This window comes from Carassius carassius, chromosome 37 (genome assembly GCF_963082965.1).
Source record: "Carassius carassius chromosome 37, fCarCar2.1, whole genome shotgun sequence".
Taxonomy (NCBI): Eukaryota; Metazoa; Chordata; class Actinopteri; order Cypriniformes; family Cyprinidae; genus Carassius; species Carassius carassius.
Window position 1 is genome coordinate 25,467,586 of NC_081791.1, and position 25,814 is coordinate 25,493,399.

Sequence of the window (25,814 nt, forward strand, 5' to 3'; positions counted from 1 at the left end):
CTTTCAAGAAAACAAAAACAAAAACTGGAGAACAATGGCTGTGATGCTTTACATAAAAAGTCATTGTATAACAGTGGGAGGCTTGTGCTCTTAGGTAGCACTGTATCTCTCTAAATGGCCCTTTCCAAAGAAAAAGTGGAGCACCCAAGTCATTAAATGACATTTCTGGCCAGAGGAGTGGGAATTAATTCATTTGTCCATTAAAGGACTTTTATGGGGGTTTAGCAAAGTACATTCAGATGCTCTCCATTGGCTAAAAATTATACTTATTTTTCTACCCCCCGCTGAACTGTTTTAAAACACTGCCCTCCATCTCAGAAGAACAACAAAAGAGCTGTCACATTGTAATGCTTCCTGACAACCCAGGATAGAAGCATAAGAGACAAAAACAACACAACTGTGAATACAGCACAGCCACAAAAGAGATTTGACAAATCAAGACCTGTGAATGGCCTCCTACTAAATGCAAAAAAGACAATTCTGTTCTAGAAATAGAGACCTTTGCATTGCATATGCAAACAACAGCACCACATGAATACTATTACAAACAAAGTGCATGTATCTTCTGATAAAAGATAAGATCACATTGCAACAAAAAGGGAATACATGAATGAATTAATATATAAAATACATTCACAAACAGATAATTATTAATATGATATTAAAAAAATATATTATATAAAATAAGAAAAATAACATGTATGCCCAATAATATTTTTTTTTACTTAGCATTACTGACAATGGTATATATATATATATATGTTAAATTAGAAAAAAAGGTTTATCTATCCTTTAATAAATATTGTCTTATGTTTTTAAAAAAATAAGAAAAATAACATTCATGCACAATAAAAATGACTAATTTTACTCATTATTAAGAAGTTCAAGAGATTCACCTGTATGAGAAATTCAAATTAAAATAACTTTAAAAGAAAGTTTTATACATTGTTTATTAAATTACAGTCTTACATTTTGTAAATCAAGAAAAATAATATCTATGCATAATGAGAATGGCTTATTTTTATTATTATTTAGAAATCGGAGAGGATTCAACCATTTCAAATAAAAACACACACATTTATTTCATGGAATTTGTAAAATAAATAATACAAATTATAATAGATTATAAATAAATATATAAAAATAAAATATATAAATAAATAAAAATTACACTAAATACATTTGTGAACACACACACACACGCACACGCACACGTCTCAAACTATAATTATATAAGCAACTATAATATTTATCTATAAGTGCCTGAGCTTCGCTCGAGAATAAATCTAAAAGTTGTATATATCCTTTTATAAAATCCTGTCTTACATTACAACATAAGCTAATTAATTTCCAAAGGTTCAAAAGGTCCTCATCATGACATAAAAGCTCTTCCCGAGTTCTTTAATTTCTCATTTGCATATTGGAATGAAAAAAGAATTCCCTGCCTCAGTTTAAGACATTTACATAAATTTCATGAAAGGCTTCATATCAAACCACAATATATTCCAGACATGTCTTTTGTTATAAGCGCAAGACACTGGGCTTTCAATGATCAAACTCTTTGCAAATAAACCATATTCATTTATATGGAATTTCATAATCCTTTTTTAATGAAAGGCTGTGTTTGAAGAGGCATAAACACACGCGGTCTGCTGATTAAGTGAAGCATTTTTGCGCTCGGCACTATGTCCTTCTTATTAAATTTGTTTACCTGAGGAAAACGAACAAGGGGACACATAAAAGAAGCCACTTTGCTGAACACTCCAGCCTCTTGGAACATATCAATACTTTGATTTTTCTTCAAGGCTGAAAGATGCTCATATGGGGGGAGAAATCCATATCAACATTGACTAGACCGCTTAATTACATTAGAGGCCATCTTGAGCCTGTTGGTGATGGGCCATCAAATCGCATGCAAACTAAACAAAAAAAGGTCAAAAGCGTATTGTTATCAAACTGTGAAAGAGCAGGACAGAGCTGTTGCGTCAACGTCTGATAAAAGAACTGCTGAGAAGAAGAAAAATAATACAGAAAACTGGCTATAAGATCACACACACACACACACACACACTTGCACACACACACACACACACACGCACACACACACACACACACACACACACACACACACACACACACACACACACACACACACACACACACACACACACACACACACAAAACACTTAAGTATCTTTCTTTCTGCTTTATTGCTCTAAAGTGAATGTAGGCACTTTCTATTTTTAAAGTATTAGAAATATATTTAGCATTTTATCATCACAACTGTTAGATGTCTTAAACTTTGCATCCAGAATAAAATTAACCAAGAATAAAACCTCAAGTGTTTCTATCACTCTGGCCATTAAAGTCAAATGATTAATTAAATATAAAAAATGCATATGTATTTTTATTATACACGTAAATATTTAATAAAAAGAAATGTAGTGAGAGCTTCAACAATTTCTTACATTTTTTATTTTAAATAAACATTCAATTCAATGTTAAATAGTCATTACAATGTTATAAATTAAATAATTTTAACACACAAACATGAATTTTGTCTATTAATTTGTTAGTGTAATGAAACACCAGACAATCATAAAAAAAAAAAAAAAATTCAGACATCTACTGAGATAGTTTTACAGTTTTTGTTAATATTTTGAAATAGATTTTATTCTGTTAATTTTAAAATAAAAGTTTTAGTAAATATGCTGTGTATTTTTTTGATTTTTCAGTATACATCAACCTAAACTAAATGAAAATGAGAAATGTTGCATTGGAAACTAACTCAAATAAAATAAGTTAAAGTGTAATTTCAGTTCAAATTTATTTCATGGTATTAATAATTACAATGATACTGGTTTTGTTGCCATCTTTCCTAATTGCAAAAAAAAAAAAAAAAAAAATAGAGAAATTATCATATGTCGTTTCAGTCTTCTGTGATTGACGTTCAACCTTTTTTCTGAAGGTTAACTTTTTTTCACTGTCCATTTGTTGCACAAGAGTCTGATTTTCTGCCTCCTTCACGGAAAGTGCCTGCAGTGTTTCCTGATTCAAGGACACCTTTTTTAGCCGTGTTTACGTCAGGATGGAATGCATCACAATATATGCTTTCTTTAAGCAGCTGTGAAGGTACTTCTGCATTTTGGGGGCTCTTTACGACCCCATTCAAAGGCTGACATCTCAAACACAGGAAGGAAGGAACCCAGAAAGGGCTTTACAGTATCAAGAGGTCCGTTTGAGTTTCCTTTCTCTTTTTTTAAACCAGCCAGAACACCCAAAACTTCACACAGCTTCAGTGGGTGCTACTATTGCATCCTGTGGGATTTGTTCTTTAAGTTGAATTTGTATTAATATGCCCTCACTCACTGCAAAACAATGAATTTAAATGAACTTATATGAGATAAAAGAACATCTCTAACTAGTTCCAGTTGTTTTGGTGACCAACAAAAAGACCAGGAAAATTAGGGTGGAAAGAGAAGGAAAGCTAGAGAAGGAGGGGTGTCTGGGATTAGATCCTGGAAGTCTGCAAGATAAAACATCAAAGAGAACCAGGAAAGAGCCATGCAGTTCCCACATAGAAATCATCTTTACGCATAATGGCAATTTACAAGGGCCCTGCATTAAGGGTCTCGCAAAAAACCCCCAAAAAAACACCAAAAGAGGGGGCGGGCCCACTTTCCTCGTGTAATAAAACACAGGCTGTGCCAAAACTTTCATAAACATTGAAATAGTCCTCATGTGCTTTATAAAAGCCAACAAATCATGCTTTTGAATATGAAATGCATGCAGTTGACATGTCAGATGCTGAGTTTTAATGCTTACTCGTTCTCCAGAGCCAAAGATTTACATTCATGCAAAGGAGGAAGGAAAATTGTGATGACAGAAATGAAATGTGGAGGGGAAAAAATAAACAAATAAATGAAAGGTCAAAAACAAAACATACCAAATTTTTTTTTTTTCTCCAGGAGTGCCTTCTTATCTGGGTTGATCTCACCGAGGGCTATCAGTAGTTAAAGAGAGGTTGTTTTCATGGATACTAGTGACTCACATAGGCAGATGAGGGAATTACAATAAAATCATGGAAATGTAGGTTCAGTTCACAAGCAAGAGGGGTTTTATATGCCATAGGACAACCTTCATAAGTTTGTCCTGAAAAAAACTCACATCTATCTACTGGTGGTTGAACAAAACCAGGAGTTTTATTTGTTTATAGGGTGATATGTAGGCAAATTACACAAAACCTGTCACAAAAATGTCCAGGTCATATTTCAAAATGAAAAGAAATAGGAAATGATATTTTACTTAGTTACATTAACATTTTTGACACTGTTTTCATGACACTCAAGCTAATTTTCCCTCTCAATTGTCATTACCATAATGTAAATAAAACAAACAAACAAAATAATAATGATGATGAAAAAATATGAAAAATGAAAAATAATGTACATTTTATATACTTTTAAATCCACATGTATGCAGTATGAGAATAATGACAATTACATTTAATTAATAATTCACACACACATACACACACATGCATATATTTTTATATATCTACACTGTATCTAAGAAAAAAAGATGTTAAATAATACAAAAAAGATTATTAGAGTACGTAAAATAAATATTTCAGTCTTTCTACTTAAAAGCTTCACATTTAATTCAGCAATTTTCTGATTGAAAAATTATTTCTAAACCATTTTTTTTCCATGTAGAAAGAACCCTATCTTGCGAAAAATGGTTCACAAGAAGAAAATGGTTCTTTGCTGAACCTATAAAAACACAAAAACCATCAATGATATTCAATGAGAAAAGATGGAAGGTCAGATTAGATTATATATGCAAAAAATTGATTCATAACAGAATGTAGTCATGTGGTAAGAGGCGAGGGGTTCAAAAAATATGGTGACCTCAACTGAAAAAAGTATTTTCAGAGACAGACAAAGTTATTAAATTACATTTCGATGAAAGATTATGAACACAAATATCACTGTACATAAACAAATTACTTATGCCCAACGAAAACATAAAAAATGCAATTTTGATTGCATGTCGTCTTCATTAAAAAACATGCTTTAGTGGCAGTTAACCACATAAACCCCCCCCAGCAAAGTTCCCTGTGCTGTTCTCTCATGCATTTGATGGACTGTACGCCTCAGAAACACAGTGTCCTGATGTGTTTCTCCAGGTGTCTGTTCAAACTGTACACACAGCTTCACGCAGCGCTGGATAATCTCAACACGGCACATCTGACAGCGCTTGCCTTGGCTTCTGTTTGAACATCATTCATACCGAGTCACAGAGTGTTTTCTTCTGAGCAGAGAGAGAGAGAGAGAGAGAGAGAAGAGGTCAGTACTGAGCTGCTAAATCTATTAGCACTGACGGAAAAATCAATGCGCTCTTGTCCCTGTGAGACTCCCACTCAGATGTAGCCTTCACTTCCATGCAAACACAGGGCTGTCTGAAGAATGCAGCGGGGGACAGTGACAATGAGGTCGCCAAATATTGACTTCTGTCCAGTGGAGAGCTCATGCTTTTAGAAATATGAGGAAAGTGACGTCAGATCAGAGGGGCTGCTTCTGGAACATCAATTACTGTGACAGGGACCACCACTGACAAATGACCAATGATTAGTTAGTTACTTATTGATAGTAATTAGAAAATTTGAAAAAGAATTGAATAATAAAAGAATCAAATCCTCTTTGACACGCACCCAATAGTAAATAATCAGAGTGATTAATAAAAGTAATGATAGAAGAAAAACGGAATAAAAAAAGAATCAAGAATCCTCTCAAAGATTCAAACTGAGATTAATGAATCAATTCTTTTTGCATCTAGTCACACAGAGATGGATTGCTATTTTGGTGCCTTTCATGCTTTGTCTATTTTTAAAGTACAAAACAAACGTATTCATTTATTTACTGAAAAAATTGATTCAAAGATTCAATTCTGAAAAATCAAATGTTTTATTACGCACCGCCAGTGCTGATGCAATTAATTTCATTTGATATGGTGAAGTGATGAAAGTCTAATTTTAAAGTACATTAATATATATGTTATAAAAAAAGCTAATATTTAACTCAGTCGAGTCAAGAGTCAACTGAAGTTAATAGTCATACATGTTTAAGGTAAACACTGAATATCCAATAACAAATTAAATTACTGGGAAAAAAAATAATAATACAAAAAATGGAATCAAAGATTCTATTCTGAAAAATCAACGTATCAAGACACAACCATGGAAGAATTCATTTCATGTTATATGTAGCAGTGGTGAAAGATTGATTCTACAGATGTAGAAAAAAAAATGCTAATTTTGAACTGTATTAAAACATAAATAAAATAATCAAATATATATTTGATTCATTCTGTAGCCCAACTGTACAAATCAAATAATTTTTATCAACACACCACTAGAGCTGGTGTATTTCATGTTAAATGTAGCAGTGATGCAATAACTGTACATTAAATAATTACACTAATTATTAAATAAAAATGAAACTTTAAAAATGTAACTCAATAAAGGTTTTTTTTTTATCCTTACACAGTCAGGACTAAAGGTCTAAAGTTTATATGATGACATTAATGTACGATTATAAAGTTGTACTCATTTACTGCAAACACTGAGTCTTAAAAGTGTCAAATAAAAGAATCAAATCTTTTTGTATCTAAATAAACAAAGAAGGCTGGTTATTTCGACGCCCTCTATGTCCCTTTAATATATTTCTTATATCTATAATCTGATTAATATATCTCTTATATCTATAATCTGATTAGAACGGCATTTATCGTATTTATTAACTGCAAATGTCGAATCAAAGATTCAATGTCAAAGAATCAAATCGATCCAATGATTCGAATCTTATATCTATATATCTTATACCTATCGATGGCTGGTAGCTTCTAGTGTAAGGAATTTAATGGTTAACCACTGTACAGATGTACAGTTAACAATTCTACACATTAATTAGTCTCTCTCTCTCTCTCTCTCTCTCTCTCTCTCTATATATATATATATATAATCAAATAACAAATGCATGCAGACTAAGAATCAAATCTATCGATGCACGACCAGCCATCGCTAAAAGTGTTTTTCATGATTTCAGCATCTTGTAGCTTTTGCTACATTCAAGCATCTCTGGCATTGTGAGGTGACATCCACCATAAGTAAAATATGAAATGCATGTTGTTGTTAGAAAACAGGAGCAAACAGGTGCTCTCCAGCTCACCTATCCTCTGAGAGGAAGAGGCCACAGGCTTTATCTGGTTGGATAAGTTGAGCTCGCGCTGATAGTTTGTGGCGGGGAAATGGCCTGATATGAGACTGGTGGTCATACATATGCACGCACAGGCAAAATGCAGCAGTCATATTTCATGTGTCTCCATCTGCATCTCTACAACTGCCTAAAGATCTTATCTCGTAACTGTCAGAGCAGGAAACGCGATAGTTCTCATGCACAGGACTATGTAGGCATTTGTTAACTACGACTGGAGCGAAATCAAAGCGCATATGTGTGTAATATCTGCTGGGTTAACTTTTATTTGCTACATTACACAGAAAAGAGGAAATAAGAGATGACTGATGCCTTTTGGAGATTTTAAATTTATGGGTTGTCTTGCTAAACAGCATCTTAAAGTTTGCACTGCCATCTACAGGCAAGAAAAGGATTTGCTTTAAAACAATTGAATCTTAAAACCAATGTACTAACAATTAACTAGGAAATTTAGCTGGTTCCTTACCCAAAAGGGAAGAAAATACTACAACACCGCTGCTTAGTACATTGGTTTTGATATGATATGAGTAATAACTAGAACAGGAGATATGAAGGGATTTTTGTGCCAAAGATCTCTAGAGATTAGATACACGCTACTTGAAAACTAATCAACACATTACAGCAAGGTTTCATTTGGTGTTAAAAGAATTAGTTAATTTAAACTAACAATGAACAATAATTTTGCAAAATGTATTCGTTTCTCATTTTATAAATACATTTTTTAAATCAGAAGATGGCTATGTTAACATTAGAACGAAGATTAACAAATGTTTAAATGCTGTATTGCTCAGTGTTAGTGCATGCATTATTTTATGTTTACAAATGAAACGGTTTTAAAGTGTTGACCCAAAGTAAAGTTAACAACTTTTTATATAAAGATGGATTAAGACTTTTTAACACTGCAACCTGTTCATTCTGTGAATATACTTGCATACACTTAACATTTAAAAGCTGGCATTGGTTATAAAAAAAAAAAAAAAAAAACTTTTTTAATGGTTTTGAAAGAAGTCTTTAAAATGCTCACCCAGGCTGTATTTATTTGAAAAAAAATACAGTAAAAATGCTGATATTGCGAAACTACAATTTAAAGTAACTTTTTATTTTCGATATATTTTAAAATGTAATTTACTCCTATTATTTTCAGCATCATTACTCCAGTCTTTAGTGTCACATGATCCTTCAGAAATCATTCTTATATGCTGATTAGCCGCTCAAGAAAGATTATTATAATCAATGTTGAAAACAGGATCATATGATGAATAGAAGTTTTTTTTTTTTTTTTGCAATGTTATAAATGTCTCTACTGTCACTTTTGATCAATTTAATGTATCCTTGCACTACTTTCTTAAAAAAAAAAAAAGTTGACCCCAAACATTTGAAAGGTATTATACTATTATAGTCTAGAGTATGTTAATTGAAGAGTTGCATCTTGGTTAACCAATGCAGAGCGTTAACCACTACACCACCTGGAAACCGAAAACACACAAAAACACTAAAAAAATTCAAAAAGAAGAATGTTTATTTCACTGTAGAATAGAGGGAAAAACAATCAATCCACTTTTGATTTGATGCAAAATTCAATATGAAACGACTCCCTGATCCAACATGGCAAGCTCTGTATGTTATGCTGCATTCAGTATTAATTGCCATAATTACACATTTTCCACTTGTAAGATCCATTCATGTCTTTTTCAAACTCTTAATTTTAATGAAAGCTCTGATTTCTCTCATCAATGTGCATGATTAAACCAAAATGGCAGAATTTGAACAGTTAAAAGTTAACTAGGTTTTAATGTAAACACCATATTCACTGGTGTTACCTTGTGTGCTTTTCTTGTGTGCATTTCCAACAAACTTTTCACATGGATCCATTTTGGATGAGCACTGAAATGGAAAACTGAAACAGTTTTATAATTCTTAGAATTACAGTAATTCCAACACAACATGAACAAAGCAGTCAAGGTAGCGGTATATTTCATTTTAAAAGGAAAGAAAACGGCGCTGCAATGAATAGAAATACAGCATGTTCAATGGATTGTTTAACAACATACTGACTGTCGAGCTGACAAAATGTCTTACCGAAGAAACTTTTCAGTACAAAAAACTAGTACTTTCAAACGATTAATCTCGATTAATCACATCCAAAATAAAAGTTTTTATTTACACAATGTTATATAAACATTTTTTTTTTCTGAATATAACATGCATGTTTGTGTATTTAAATATACATAAAGTACACAAACATATATTATGTAAACAGTTTTTTATTTTGGATACGATTAATCGTTTGACAGCACTAGAAAAAAACTCAAAACAGCTGTAAATCTGTTAAAATGAAACAATCTAGGACCTTTATACAGTTCGGCTCCAGCTTTATATGGCTCCAGCCTTTTCAGCAGAAGCTTAGACAAAGTAGTTTCCGCTCCTATAGAGGGCACCATGATGATCTTAAGATGCATCGTGCTGTATGAAGACGTTGTGTTGGATGTGACGGAGGTTAGAGTTTGACTTTGTTGTTGCACGTTACTGTTATGCTGTGAAGAGATTCCTCCCTGGCTCCTCCCCCATCCCGCTTCTTTATCTGGATTTACATTGCCTATCCGGTTTATCCGCGTGACACTTCCTCCTGTGTATTAACATATTACTCAGCTGCTTACTAGCAAATGAACAGTGCTCACATTTAAAGGGCTGTTGATCTGAGTGCACATGCTCGTGGATCTTGAGCGCCCCCTTGGTGGAGCAGGAGTAACTGCACCCACTACACTGCAGCGGCTGGGTGGGCTGGTGCTCGCGGGAATGGTGTTGCAGGGCGGCTTTGGTGGAGCACTGGAAGTCACATTTTGAGCAGTGGAAGGAGTCGAAGATGCTGTGTTTCAGCTGCACGTGGGATTTTAAATTGGTCTTCATGGCACAGCGGTACTCTCAGTTCACACTTATAAGGCTTCTCGTCGGCGTGAACCCGACTGTGGCGCTCCAGGTCAGAGTTGGTCTTACATTTGGCATCGCATTGATTGCACTGGAACCTGAGGAAACATCCGGCGATGAGAAGTCAGTATATTACAGTTTCCACAACTCGATCCCGAAAAGCAACACTGTTCTAATAATGCTGTTCAACAATTTATGATTTGTTTGCAACATATCAAGTAAATACACTGATGTACAATTATATTTTGACACTGTTTAATTTTCGTGGCAAAGAGCATGTACTTGTATAACTGATTGCGTGTGTTCTCAATTTTCATAACATGGTAAAAAAATGAGCTTTTTGGTTTTGATAACAAAAAAACAGGAAAACCAGGTTTATCTTATTAATCTTTTGGCAGTTTCACAAGCATTAGCGTAAATTCTCAAAAATGATTGGTGACAGGAAATTCTTTGTGGCTGAAAACAACAACAAGAAAATAACAACTAGAAAAACACTTGATTTTTGTGCTTTTAAAAAAGATTTTTTTGAAAAACAGTTGCTTGATGTTTTTGTGGAAACTGTGTTACTTTTTTCAGGATTCTTTGATGAACAGTTCAAATGAACAGCACTGATTTGAAATAGAAATATTTTGAAACATTGTAAATGTCTTTATGTTGTCTATAGTTCCAATTTTAATGCTTCTGTGCTCTCTTGCAAAACCTTTGGCTCTTTTGAGTTTCTTGTGGAAAAGCAATACTTTTTCAGGTGTTTCAGGTGAATTCTATACTTTTGCAAGAGGTTTTTGGTGGAATACAACATGGACAAGAGAACACAAAAGCAAATTTTCTGTGGATCTAATATTTTTATAAAGACATAACTGTCTCTTTTGATCAGTTCAATGCATCCTTCCGTAATAAAAATACTACTTGCTTTCAAAATATCACACTCATCCCAAACCTTTGACATATTTCAGAACATTATCTACATCCTTGAAATACACAGTGTCTGTGGCGCTGTCTCACCTGTGTGAGATCGGAGGTGAACCATAAGCTGGCTGGAGATGGGGCATATGGCAGAGTTCACAGTCGAAAGGCCTCTCACCTGAAGAAAGGAGTCAGAGATCAGCACTTTAACGTTCATTTGGCATCCTTTCATAATGATAAAGTGTAAGGTGCAACAGAGATTAAACGATTTACCAGTATGTGTTAAAATATGTCTCTACATGTCTTTTTGGCCATACTGAGTTTTGATTGTGCATTGTTTTTCAGGTAGTTTGCAGGCAGGTTTCTTGAGGTGTCTTGGAGACATTGCCACAGTTCTTCTGGATGAAGTCTGTCTCAGTTTGTTCTGTTTCTTCATGTTATTCATGTTATTCCTTGTGCAAACACAAATCTCACTGGATAATTACAATTAATGGCAAAAATAATGTTTGGAAATGTAAACTGAAATTTACTATTCAATAAATAAATTTCACACACACACACACACACACACACACACACACACACACTGGAGTTTGTGCTAAAGGAGCCCCGACCAAGTATTTAGTGCATAAATGAACATACTTTAATAACCTTGAATTTTTCTGATTTGCATATTCTTTTTTTTTTTGTATCTTAAAGACAGGGTAGGTAAAAAAAAATGTATAAAAAACTTTTTTTCCAAATTTGTTTAAACTTTATTTATATATCAATACATAATTAAAATGTAAGTACTCTGAAAAAAGAAAGTATAAAAATCGAGTGTCTGTAGACCTCTCACGACTGTTTTAAAGACAGCTCATTATTTCCATTCACTCCACCCCCTTCCTTCTGGGTTCCTTCCAAAGCCTCTACTACGGCTCGCTAAGTAATGTTATGTTAGCTATATTACGCAGCTATGTGTGTTAATGACACATGCTTCATGAAAAATACAAAAAGAAAGATTTACCTGTCCAGCAGAAATAAAGCCATCAAGGAGTCACTTTTCAGCCCCTTGAGTTCCCTCAGTTCTCGCCATCGCTGGAAAGCCACGCCGATATAAACTCGCGTTATATTTCTTTGTTTATCCAAAGACTTTTTGTTCATTGCCTTTTCTTGTACTGTTACTGTCTTCCTTTTTTTGCCTGGTTTGCCTTCACTAACTGCATAGGCTGGTACTGTGAATTTTGCTTGCTGTTTCTCTGCCATTGTTTTGGTATTCCTAGGATCCGTGCCTCTTGAATTCCTCAAATTAAACGTGCGCGCGCAAGTGGGCAGGTCATGTGTGGCAAAAGGGTGGTTGCCATGGTTGCGAGAGAGTGACAGTCGCCTAAGCCAATCCTATGTTTCGTCCCGAAATGGAAATAATGAGCTGTGTTAAAATACAGATTAAACGGTCTAGAGTCACTCGATTTTTATACTCTTTTTATCAGAGTACTTACATTTTAATTATGCATTGATATATATATAGAAAGTTTAAACAAATTTGGAAGAAAGTTGTTTATACATGTATTACCTACCCTGCCTTTAAGAAATATTCTAATATTCTGAGATACTGAATTTTTGCCTTTCATGAGCTGTAAACTCTTATCAGGTAAATAATAAAAAAAATTTTTTTAAATGAAATTAAATGTTTAGAATCTAGAATATATGAAAGTATATTATAAAAACTATAAAAAAATATAAAATACAAAAAAAACCTTTTTCACAATATTCTAATTTTTTAGATGCACCTATACATATATATATATATATATATATATATATATATATATACATACACACACACACACACACACACACACACGCAGAGCAGGGAAAAATACATTTACTTTATATATGAATATCAATTTTCTATCTATAAATGAAATATATATATTTTTTTCAATCAGTTATACAAATTTTTTACACCAAGCAATAAATGTGTATTTATGTTTATCACACACACACACACACACACACACACACACACACACACACACACACACACACACACACACACGTGTGTATATATATATATATATATATATATATATATATATATATATATATATATATATATATATATATATATATAAATCTTAAGATATATCAGAAACTTTAAATAGGCTTATATCAAACTGTAACATGAACCTTCAATGTCTGTAATGCCAATGTTTGTAATAAATACAACAATAAATAATAAAAAAACTGTTAAATAATAATAATATAATATACTGAAAGGAATTTCATTAATCTAATCTATCTACTTAATAGCTTCAATATTTGAATCATGATTGTGATTATTTACCTGTATTGCACAGGAATCTATTTTCAAATCTGTTCTAAACAGTGTTTTTGTGAGATTTTGTACATATAGATGATATCTTTATGTACCTTTATGTAACGTTGCCATGTTGGTCAAGATACCAGCTCAGAGTCAACTTTAATTCGCGTTTTGTTCGGTGTCCTCTTCATTTCAAGCGGTCCTCAGCAGCGCTCAAGCTTTTGCGACAGTGGGAGCCGCTTGACGGTAAATATCATTCCATCACTAGTGAAGAGCGCGCAGCAGCGCCTCACGCGCCAGGAGCGAGTATCGGACCACAAACAAATAAACACTGCCACCAAAAACAGGTAAAGGTAAGTGTACATGTTCAGTTAAAGCGACTTTTTCATTTTCAATCAACTTTTCCACAAAACAAGGATTTTTAGCCTTTAAATAATGATTAAGAAATCAGTTACACCCACTTACAAGGTAACGTAACGTTTTCACTTTTCGCATTTGGGGACGGGGCTTCATTGTCAGTTGATTGACAGGTGTCACATTTTATCTCAAGTTCATTATATCATAGTTAATATTAGATCTCTTATTTATTATATTATGTTCAAATCATATCAGTACATTGTACATCATAAGGAACATTATAGTCGTAAACTTGCAGTTATATGTCCTCATATGAGTCAGTCAGTTTTTGTGCAGAAATGACTAAACTCGTGGCATGATGTGTGTCGGTGGGGAACATGGAGATGAGTGTCTCTGTCAGTTGATTTGAAGCCAGCTGAGCTCGACAGCTGCACACAGCTGCTTAATGGCTGCAGGCTGTCTGTCAGAAGACATCTTTTAATTGTTCACTGTCTCGCAGGATTTTGACTGCAGTTACATCAGATGAACACACGGCGGCGCCCGAGCGCCATTCTCCAGAACGAGATGCAATCTATAGGTAAGCTTGAGCTGCTCTGTGACACTTGGTCAGTCATTATCATATTATATTATATTATATTATATTATATTATATTATATTATATTATATTATATTATTACTTATAACTAATTATTTTTAATAATAACAACACATTTATTACTATCATTTATGTAGTACTGTTATTGTTTCATTATTTATGTACTTATATATAATTATATAATCTATATTATTTATTTTTATAATTGATTTTTAACTGGATATTACATTTATTCATTTAATTACATTTAGATAGTTTAAAAAATATATAAATGTAATTTATATGTAATTTATAATAATTGGAACATTTATAATACGTATACATTTAATATTATTTTCCTAAAAACAATACATATTGTGTATTATAATATACTATTATTATTATTATTATTAAATAATTTATATTTATATACAGTATATTATATATATTATAAACATATTATATAAAACGCTTTATATTTGTAATTGTAATAAAACAAATTGTAGTATATGATTTATAGTATATTTGTAATACTAGAATTATTATTTGTATACCAAATCTTCTTTTTTATGTTGGAAAGAACATCAGCAGTATGTAATTTTGTAGCATTATTGTTGTTATTTTTATTTATGTTAACATTCTTTATAATAATTACTAATAAATACATTTTATTAACATGATTTTGATAAAAATGATATACATTTACATATTATTACGGCTTTAAATGCTATGCCAAATATTAAAGATAATATTGGGCACACTCCCAATCATTTCATTATATCAGAGAAGTCCAGGATGTTTCATGTATTCAGGTTTATGAATAAAAAACACGTTCACTGCAGTGGACAAAGATGGATATTTTATTCATTATTATTAGTGCACTGATCTTGAGCTAAAAACAGCACAAAACAGATTAGAGTCTTACAAAACAAACTCATTCAGAGAGTATTTGTGTATCCATCGCCATTAGCTGACGACATACTGACTTCCACATTTATTTCTCTGAGTTATATTCAATAAAATATTTACATATAATTCTTGGTCACCTCAGGCCATTCTGCTCAGGTTGTGCTGTGAAGGGTGTGAGTAATCCCGCTCATCATTAATTTATACACGCCATTTTTATTCCCATATGCTGTGATTCAGAGGCAGATCAGTTCTGGATGTTCACATATTGTGAAACTGAAGAAATGAAAGGCACTGTCATGAATGTACTGACACTGTTAGTTAGGATAATGAGCTTGACCACATCAAACACTGGAAAATATATAAATGACATTCCTGCTGTTGATGGTGATGAGTCTTCAAGATCTTACGTCAGATCTGCCATGTCTAAACTTCATGTTGATCCAAATCTTCCTCTTCTTTTTATTTATTTACTTCTTTTTATTTATTTATTTGCGAAGATCTGGTGAACATTAAAATCATATTATATATATATATATATATATATTTTTTTTTTTAAATATAATAATAAATTAATAATAATAATAATAATGTTTTTATTAAAATAATATTAATACATGTATATATTTATAATAACAACAATATTCAAATTATTTATTATTTATTGTTATTATTTGTTTCGTGTATGTGAAATATTTCATATTTTATATCTGTTCATATATCTTGTTTTTCTTCTTGTCAACTTCTGGTGAGCATCTTCTATTTTAAAAACATGTTTTTATATATTATAATTTATTATTTTATTATTATTTTTAGTGAAGTATTTCATATTTTATATCTGTTCATATATCTTGTTTTTATTAAAATAATTTTAATAAACATTTTATCATTCTAATAATTTAAAAAATATATTAACGCAACAACAACAATTATATAAAAATATTTTACATTATTATTATTATTATTATTATTTGGTAAACTTCTGTTGAGCATTTTCTATATAAAAAATCATATTATATTTTTAACTTGAAAACATCTGTGTTTATATATTATAATTTATTATTATATTTATTTATTATTTATTATTGAAATAGTTCATATTTTATATCTATGCATATATTTTGTTCTTATTTAAATAATTGTATTTTTTTATTCTAATAATATTTAAACGATGTTAATACAACCACAACAATTATGATATATATATATATATATATATATATATATATATATATATATATATATATATATATATATATATATATATACATAGTTATTATTGTTTGGTGAACTTCTGGTGAGCATCTTCTATATTAAAAATCAAATTATATTTTTAAATTAAAAATCTGTTTTTATATATTATAATATATAATATATATTGCTTTTATAAAAATAATATTAGCTTTATTAATTATAATAATGTTGAAACTATTTAAACAAAAAAATATATATAATAATCATAAAATGTTAATACACTTTTTAATGCTTATTATTACAAATTATTTGCTATAAATATATAATATAATTTACATTAATAATAAAATAAAACACATATTTTGAATGCTTTATTAATACAATAAATAATTGGCTATAAAGTTAACAACAATAATAAAAAATAATTTAGATTTTTTTTTTTTTTTCTATTAAACAAAAGCATATAGTGACCAAGGGGCCTGCAAAAAGGTACAGCAGTGTGATGTGTGAATATAGCATTGTATGGTAGAGATATGGGGATAAATAAATGACAGAAGTTAAATTTTTTGTCTGAAGAATGGTGACGTGCTTGTTAAATCTGTTGCCTCAAGTTTTTGAGTTTGTCGTAAGATACTCAACAAGACATTCTGAAAAAAACCTTAAGACTGGATTTATTACAACTCATCCTTGAGCAACGACAAACCACTTCTATTGCATTAGCAGAAATACAACAGACGATAATACCGATTTAATCAACGCACTTTAAATATAGATTTTGCAAGAACTGTGCAGTTCCCCATGGGACCAGTTTCAATAATCTTTTGATGTTCTTGTAATTCTCAGCCTTCATAATTTGCCAACATCACATAAACAGATCTTATGCCGTGCTTACATTATTTGTCAAATAATTGTTGTTTATGGAAAACGGCGGCAGAGACAGGGCATGTTTCAGCATCTCCTCTAATGCTACGAAAACACATAAATGCACAAATGAGTCAGCATAAAACTCTGGAGGATGAAAGGAAAGATGAACATGAAGACACCTGTAAACTAAACGTTTCTGTCTGGGTTTAATCGTCTGAAGATCCATGCCAGGTTTCACTCAGCCTAAGGTTACAGCAACAGTGTCCTGCTAAATAATATCAGTAAAACTGGGACAGACGGAAAGAGAAGAGAGAAATGAGATGTGTACGGCGGGGTGATGTGTTTATGACGTGAGGAGGAACAGGAAAAGACGTTCTGAAGGTTCATGTTTGGTTTGTGCTGCCTGACAAATGATACACACATGTAAAATATGAATGGAGCTCAACAGCTGTTATCATTACATCAGATATAATGTCTGGAAAACATCACATCTCTGTGTATTTTATGACACAAACACACACTTGAAAATGAAAAAGACTCGAACTTGTGAGACTAGAACTCACAACCCTTCGATTGCGAGTCTGACTTACGTACAAGACAGACCATAGACTTTTTATATAAAGCTTTTTTTTTTTTTTTGCATTTTATTAAAATAATAATAATTTAAGAATCTTTTTTTTATTTTTATTACAGACACCTTTAAATTTCCCCAAAGAAAGATTTCAGATTTCAGGAAACAATTTTGTCCCTACAGCTAAGCTATGATAAAGGAAAAAATATATTTATATTTTAGGTTCATTTTTTATTTGATTTTAATTGTAAAACTATTTAATAATAATAATAATAATAGTAAAATAATAAAAAATTAAATCGATAAGCAAACAAGTTATTATAGTGCTTGATATTATTATTATTTACAGCAATAATAATAATAATAATAATAATGCTAGTGTTTATTGTTATAATAAAATATTATGGATTTATATTTGTAATAAATGTATATTTTTATAAAAAAATGTTAAAGGTTTGATTTGAATATTATTATTAGTATTATTAATTATTATTTCCAATAATAATAATAATATATTCTTTTATTGTTGCTGTTAAAAATATATAATAAAATAATAGTTATTAATAAGAAATTTATCTTTTTATCCAGATTTTCTACTGAAGGTTTTAAATAATAATACAATTAATAGTATTAATAATAAATAAAAATTAACATAATAAATTAACATTAAAACAGCATTTTATTATTATTTTATTACATTTAATATTGTTGTTAAAATAAAATATTATAAAATATTTGATTTAGTATTTAAAAACATATATAATAACAATAAATACTCTCTCTTTCTCTCTCTCTTTCTCTCTTTCTCTCTCTCTCTCTCTCTCTCTCTCTCTCTATATATATATATATATTAGTATATCATTAATGTTAACACACTGGCTACACACTCAAAAATCTGCTAGCACAGAAAGGTCCTGGATGTAAAGTATATTATCTGGACTAAATAATGCACATGATAACTGAAGAATGATAACAAAAAATGAAACCGAAGTGAATGACTTCAGGCATAATCAGGCTTTAAAAGCACTCTAATAAACAATAAACTAGACAGTAGAATCATCAGTGGCTCAGGGCAGAATGCACTGCACAGACTCCAGCAGGACTCTGGGATCTGACGTCTTTTTAATCATCTTCTGATCTAATAAGCTGTTTGAAAACAGTTGCTTTCATTTCTAACCCAGAAGTGTCCAGTGAATTCAACTCAATGCAGATGTCTACTTTATTCTGTTTTATGGCTATAATAGATTCAGGTCAGTGCAAAAATGTAGACTCTCAAAACCACATCTAGAAAAGGAGCTCCCAAGTCCCATTACTTTTCGACGTGATCGGATGATTTTGTGACCGGTGAATTGAAAAGAGAACCTAGCAACACTCTAGAAATTGCTTGTGCAGTCATCACTCATTTTACACTATATATATATATATATATATATATATATATATATATATATATATATATATATATATATATAAAATATTTCTGAAAAAAAAATCTAAATATTTCTTTATAATATTAAAAATAATTTTTAAATAATTTTTTTATTAAATAATTTTTTATTATTGCCAAGACAACATTTCTTATTTTAATTAAATTCAATATGATATAGGTATTAAAAAAAACAACTAAATATCTCAGTTATGCTAAAGTAAAAGTTATTCTGAAAATCCCTAACTGCATGCAGAGAAACAGTATTTGTATGCATCATGGTTAACATACTGCAGAAACTCACTGACATGCTGACAAAATGTTGATTATTAACAACAATGAATCAAAGCTGCTTGTTTTGAACTCTGATGGTCACATACTGCTCAGCTGACTACTCATGACAGGACGTCCGGTTCTAATATTAGGATTAATAGTTTGTAAAGAGACGTCTGTTTACAGTACACACTATAAAAATGACCATGAGCAGCTGTTCTTACTCTTGAAAAATACATGCACTGGAGTTCACTATTAAAAATAATGAGTAGTGATGCCATAGAAAAAACATTTTTGTTCTTCTTCTTATGAGAACCATTTTTTCTTAGTGTTAAGAACTTTTAAAGAATCTAAAGAAAAGCAAGCCTTGTATTAATGAAAAAAAAAAAGTTTATGCCTATTTTACCAAATGTTTTGATTTAAACGATTACAGTTGGTCTCCTGTTTTAAATAATAATAATAAATATTATTACTTATTATTTTACATAGAAGTGAATATATGCATACACACACACACACACACACACACACACACACACACACACACACACTTTTTGAATTTAAGCCAAATAAATTAATAAATGATGATGATGATGATGATGATGATGATGATGATAAAACAATCAGTCCATCAATAAACTACTGAAAACATATACGTGGAATGAAGTCCTGGCCTGTATGAATTACAATTTAAATGGATGATTGAATGCATTAAACAACAGGTCATATTGTCTTTTAAAGTGTCATATAGAGTCCCCTACAACAGGTTTAAATGCATCTAAAGTCAGAAAAAGTAATTTTCAGAATATACATTCAATATTACAGTCATTTGCCAATGATTTTGAAACGATTTGTTCCAAGCAAGTTCAGAGCAAACCCCTCCCTTCCATAAGCCTGCTCTGCTCTGATTGGTCAGCTGGCCAAGCCTGTTGTGATTGGCACAGAGAGGAGTCACTGAGCCAGTTAGTGAGCACTACCATGCTTTACCTGCAAACCTGAAGCTGATAGGTATACATCATATTAGCATAAAAACTTTAGATTTTGAGCACTCATTAAAAAAATGTACATATAACTTATCAATCATACTTACAGGTTGTGGTATAGGGAGCTTGTTTGTCTAAATAAAGAAGATTAGAAGCCAATGAAGATAAAAGCCAAGATTAGAGAAGCAGTCCTTGATAAAATTACATGCACACAACAAAAGGTTTGAATTGTATTTCTGTGGTATCCTTGAACACGTCTTCTTAAACAGGATGTAAACATACTAACAGTGACGTATACCGGTAACAGGCAAAAGATTTGAAAATATGATGCCTCGTTAAGGCGATTCAGAACCAACTCTCTTTTTTGAGAGACAATACCTTTATTTATCATACACATTTTTGGTTAACAACTTTGGAGATTGTTTTCATTTAAGGATAGCTAAATTATAAACTGCAAAAGAGATATTTTTCAAAAACCCATATGATCTGCTCTTTATTACATCCAGACAAAAAAAAAAAAAATATATATATATATATATATATATATATAATAATAATATAAATATATATAAAATAATAATATAATATATATAAAATGCAAGAATGTTCAATAATTGACACGTCGAATGAAAGTGTGTTGTTTTTTTTACAGTTTTTCTCAGTCACTTTGGTACATTTCTCAGATCAGAATTGAAATGCTCAAAACTACCTGTTCAATTCTCACATCATTGTGTCACTTGTGCACATCAAAAAAGCAGTACATACAACTGTCTGCAGTTTGGACAACAAATAATTGCATATGGCTTGTTGATCAAAACTGATGACTCGATTCTCACTTACACTGTCAAACACTTCAGAACTTCTCAGACATTTTTTATTGTGTAAGCCATGACATTCAAAACGATCTATTCAATTATCATAATTAGTATACATGAATGTATATTCTAAAATATCCAAAAAATCCAAAGTGCAATCATAAATGACAATAATGTCTTTGCAAATATAAATTCTGTCAGCATTTCCACCATAGACAGAGTTTTAAAAAGACATCAGATGACTATGAAACAGCTCTATAAGGTGCCATTTGAGAGGAACAGTGAAAGAGTCAAGGCATTGCGGTACCAGTATGTCCAGGTAAACCATTGGTGTGCACTTAGTGAGTTTTTCTGTTTTTCTAAGATGCCTGTATTACTTTACTGTAAGTTTCAGAAACCCATAAGAAAATACATTTACTGTTACATTTTTTTCTGTGTTTCTTCATAGAGAATCATCGAGTTAGAAGTACATGAAACGACCCACATTCTTGTTTTTGTGGACGAGGCTGGGTTTAATCTGTCCAAAGGCCTGAGACGTGGTCACAATCTCATTGGACACCGAGCCACAATTGACACACCAGGCCAACGTGGGGCCAATATTACAATGTGTGCTGCCATTTCAGAGAACGGTGTGAGCACACATATTCCACACATTGGGCCCTATAATACCCAACTTCTCCTGGCCTTCCTAAATGCACTTTACAGAGACCTGATTCCAGAACAAGAAAGAGGTTTAGTTAGACCACATTTGCCTAATTATGTTGTTGTTTGGGATAATGTCAGCTTCCACTGAACCAACAGTGTTAGGGACTGGTTTGCTGCACATGAAAGGATAACAGTGGAATTCCTTCCACCATACTCTCCATTCCTTAATCCAATAGAAGAGTTTTTTTCAGCATGGAGGTGGAAAGTGTATGATCATAGACCACAAAATCAGATGTGTTTGTTGGATGCCATGAATGCTGCATGTGAGGACATCACAGCTGACCATTGCAGGGGATGGGTGCGGCATTCAAGGAGATTTTTTCCACGGTGTGTGGCAATGGAAAACATCAGATGTGATGTTGATGAAAATCTTTGGTCTGACCAACGTGAGCGACAAGATGTCCACCAAGAATAATTTGTTTGTTTTGTTTTTTTCCCCATGAATGTTATTTGTTGTTTTGTGTATTTGTGGTAATACACAAATATGAAATGTAAAGTGAAATCTTGTTACTCTTGTCAGTTACTTTACATGTACAGTAAATACACTTGTATTGTGTATATACACATGAAGTACAAAAATAAACACTGTAAAAATACAAATGTTCATAGACTTTTTTTTTCTTCTACATACTATTGACTTTTCTCAACAAATATGAGATTTTTGTTTAAACCCTTAATTTTCATGGTTGACTGTTGTGGTGAAAAAACAACTAAACATTTTGACCAGTGTGGGTCACACAATGACAAAAATACTTTAGATTTTGGTGGCCTTGGCCAAATTATTGACACAATAACTAGGTTTTGAAGCATGAATTAAATGTTTTGGGTGAGTAACTACATTTTGCAGACGTAAAGTTTTGAAGTTCCTGCAAACAGTTGTGACATTTGCACTCACAGTTTAGAGAATGTTAAGACCGTTTCGAATAATGTGCCGAAGCAATTGAGAAAAACTGTATTATAATTTTTTGGGACAGACCACTAGTAAAAGTGTAACTGGGAATTCTATCCAGTCTCTTTCAATCAATATCCCACATACAGTAATGTGTAAATTTCTACTTTTGAAATGGATATATGGCATACATAAGCATATAACATACTGTTCAATACAGTGACTGTCATCCAAAATGTTGCCATAGTTTACATCAGAACATCCCTCTAGAGTACACTGTTATATTGACAACATGACTAAGCAATTTGACTGTCTTATCCGTAAACTATGACACAAGGACTTGTCATTCTGATGGCACTGACATTCATTGTTCATTCATGACTGTTCATTGACACAGATATTTATTTTTGAGAGATGAACTAAGGATTTTGAGCAAGAGACTGGCTTTTGCAGGTAATCCATGGTGTTTTGCTATTTGTATGAGTTGTTTTGAGAAATGCACTTACTGTTTTGCAAATTGTGAGTTTGATTCGAGAAATGTACCAAAGCGACTGAGAAAAACTGTAAATATGAAATGAAGATGTGGCAAAAGATGAAAGAAGTACAACCCGAATTCCGGAAAAGTTGGGACGTTTTTTAAATTTTAATAAAATGAAAACTAAAAGACTTTCAAATCACATGAGCCAATATTTTATTCACAATAGAACATAGATAACATAGCAAATGTTTAAACTGAGAAAGTTTACAATTTTATGCACAAAATGAGCTCATTTCAATTTTGATTTCTGCTACAGGTCTCAAAATAGTTGGGACGGGGCATGTTTACCATGGTGTAGCATCTCCTTTTCTTTTCAAAACAGTTTGAAGACGTCTGGGCATTGAGGCTATGAGTTGCTGGAGTTTTGCTGTTGGAATTTGGTCCCATTCTTGCCTTATATAGATTTCCAGCTGCTGAAGAGTTCGTGGTCGTCTTTGACGTATTTTTCGTTTAATGATGCGCCAAATGTTCTCTATAGGTGAAAGATCTGGACTGCAGGCAGGCCAGGTTAGCACCCGGACTCTTCTACGACGAAGCCATGCTGTTGTTATAGCTGCAGTATGTGGTTTTGCATTGTCCTGCTGAAATAAACAAGGCCTTCCCTGAAATAGACGTTGTTTGGAGGGAAGCATATGTTGCTCTAAAACCTTTATATACCTTTCAGCATTCACAGAGCCTTCCAAAACATGCAAGCTGCCCATACCGTATGCACTTATGCACCCCCATACCATCAGAGATGCTGGCTTTTGAACTGAACGCTGATAACATGCTGGAAGGTCTCCCTCCTCTTTAGCCCGGAGGACACGGCGTCCGTGATTTCCAACAAGAATGTCAAATTTGGACTCGTCTGACCATAAAACACTATTCCACTTTGAAATAGTCCATTTTAAATGAGCCTTGACCCACAGGACACGACGGCGCTTCTGGACCATGTTCACATATGGCTTCCTTTTTGCATGATAGAGCTTTAGTTGGCATCTGCTGATGCCACGGCGGATTGTGTTTACCGACAGTGGTTTCTGAAAGTATTCCTGGGCCCATTTAGTAATGTCATTGACACAATCATGCCGATGAGTGATGCAGTGTCGTCTGGGAGCCCGAAGACCACGGGCATCCAATAAAGGTCTCCGGCCTTGTCCCTTACGCACAGAGATTTCTCCAGTTTCTCTGAATCTTTTGATGATGTTATGCACTGTAGATGATGAGATTTGCAAAGCCTTTGCAATTTGACGTTGAGGAACATTGTTTTTAAAGTTTTCCACAATTTTTTTACGCAGTCTTTCACAGATTGGAGAGCCTCTGCCCATCTTTACTTCTGAGTGACTCTGCTTCTCTAAGACAAAGCTTTTATAGCTAATCATGTTACAGACCTGATATCAATTAACTTAATTAATCACTAGATGTTCTCCCAGCTGAATCTTTTCAAAACTGCTTGCTTTTTTAGCCATTTGTTGCCCCCGTGCCAACTTTTTTGAGACCTGTAGCAGGCATTAAATTTTAAATGAGCTAATTAAGTGGATAAAAGTGTAAAATTTCTCAGTTTAAACATTTGCTACGTTATCTATGTTCTATTGTTATTAAAATATTGGCTGAAATTCCTTTAGTTTTCATTTTATTAAAATTTAAAAAACGTCCCAACTTTTTCGGAATTCGGGTTGTATGATAAGAGCAGACAGTCAGGTACTGATAGGACATACACATCCTGTAACACACACACACACACACACACACACACACACACACACACTCGTGCTCAGGGTTGTCACCGCTGGTGCGAGTCTTGTAATTGGACAGAGGTGTTGGGAGCTAATGAAGCCAGATCTCGCACCTGCCACACCGTCGGGATTCTCCTGACTGCCCACTTAAATCCATGCCGGTCCCTGGGTCTTAAGGGCAAGAGTCTCCGCTCCAAACTAATGGGAAAAAAACAAGGCACTACAGGGGAGGTTCCCTGTCAAGATTGCTAAACCCCCTCCCAGAATCCTCCGCGGTCCCGGGAAAGCGTCTGGTGTCAGATATTTCAGACATAAACGTTAAAGTGCTGCGCCAGCGAATCTGCGTTCAAACGCTGGTGAGTTGCAGTGTGAGACGGGTCTGTCTTTGGTGACATGAGCGCAGCATGGGAAGAGTTTTAGCTGACTACCTGGATGCACTTTCCATGGATGAACGATCGCAAATGCGTTCGGCAACAGATGAACAGATCAGTATTAATTATAAATGAGACCAAAAATATTTAAGTTATACAGAGAAATAGATAGATAGATAGATAGATAGATAGAAAGATAGATAGATAGATAGATAGATAGATAGATAG

General features: G+C 32.5%; 1 protein-coding gene and 1 long non-coding RNA gene across 2 annotated transcripts in view; one reads left to right on the forward strand and one right to left on the reverse strand.

Annotated features, from left to right (window-relative positions):
- Window positions 1-9,991: 9,991 nt before the first annotated feature.
- On the reverse strand, window positions 9,992-13,644 carry LOC132118519 (zinc finger protein 454-like). Its single transcript, XM_059528415.1, has 3 exons — window positions 13,515-13,644; window positions 11,202-11,280; window positions 9,992-10,297 (listed from the first exon to the last, which is right to left on the reverse strand). The coding sequence occupies exons 1-3, from the start codon at window positions 13,531-13,533 to the stop codon at window positions 10,108-10,110; spliced, it is 288 nt and encodes a 95-aa protein (XP_059384398.1). The 5' UTR covers window positions 13,534-13,644; the 3' UTR covers window positions 9,992-10,107.
- Window positions 13,645-13,677: 33 nt separating this feature from the next.
- Window positions 13,678-25,814, forward strand: part of LOC132118521 (uncharacterized) — an 84,512-nt gene continuing 72,375 nt past the window's right edge. Inside the window, exons 1-2 of the long non-coding RNA XR_009425905.1 lie at window positions 13,678-13,757; window positions 14,261-14,338. This is a non-coding gene — a long non-coding RNA (uncharacterized LOC132118521). The remainder of the gene's footprint in view (window positions 13,758-14,260; window positions 14,339-25,814) is intronic.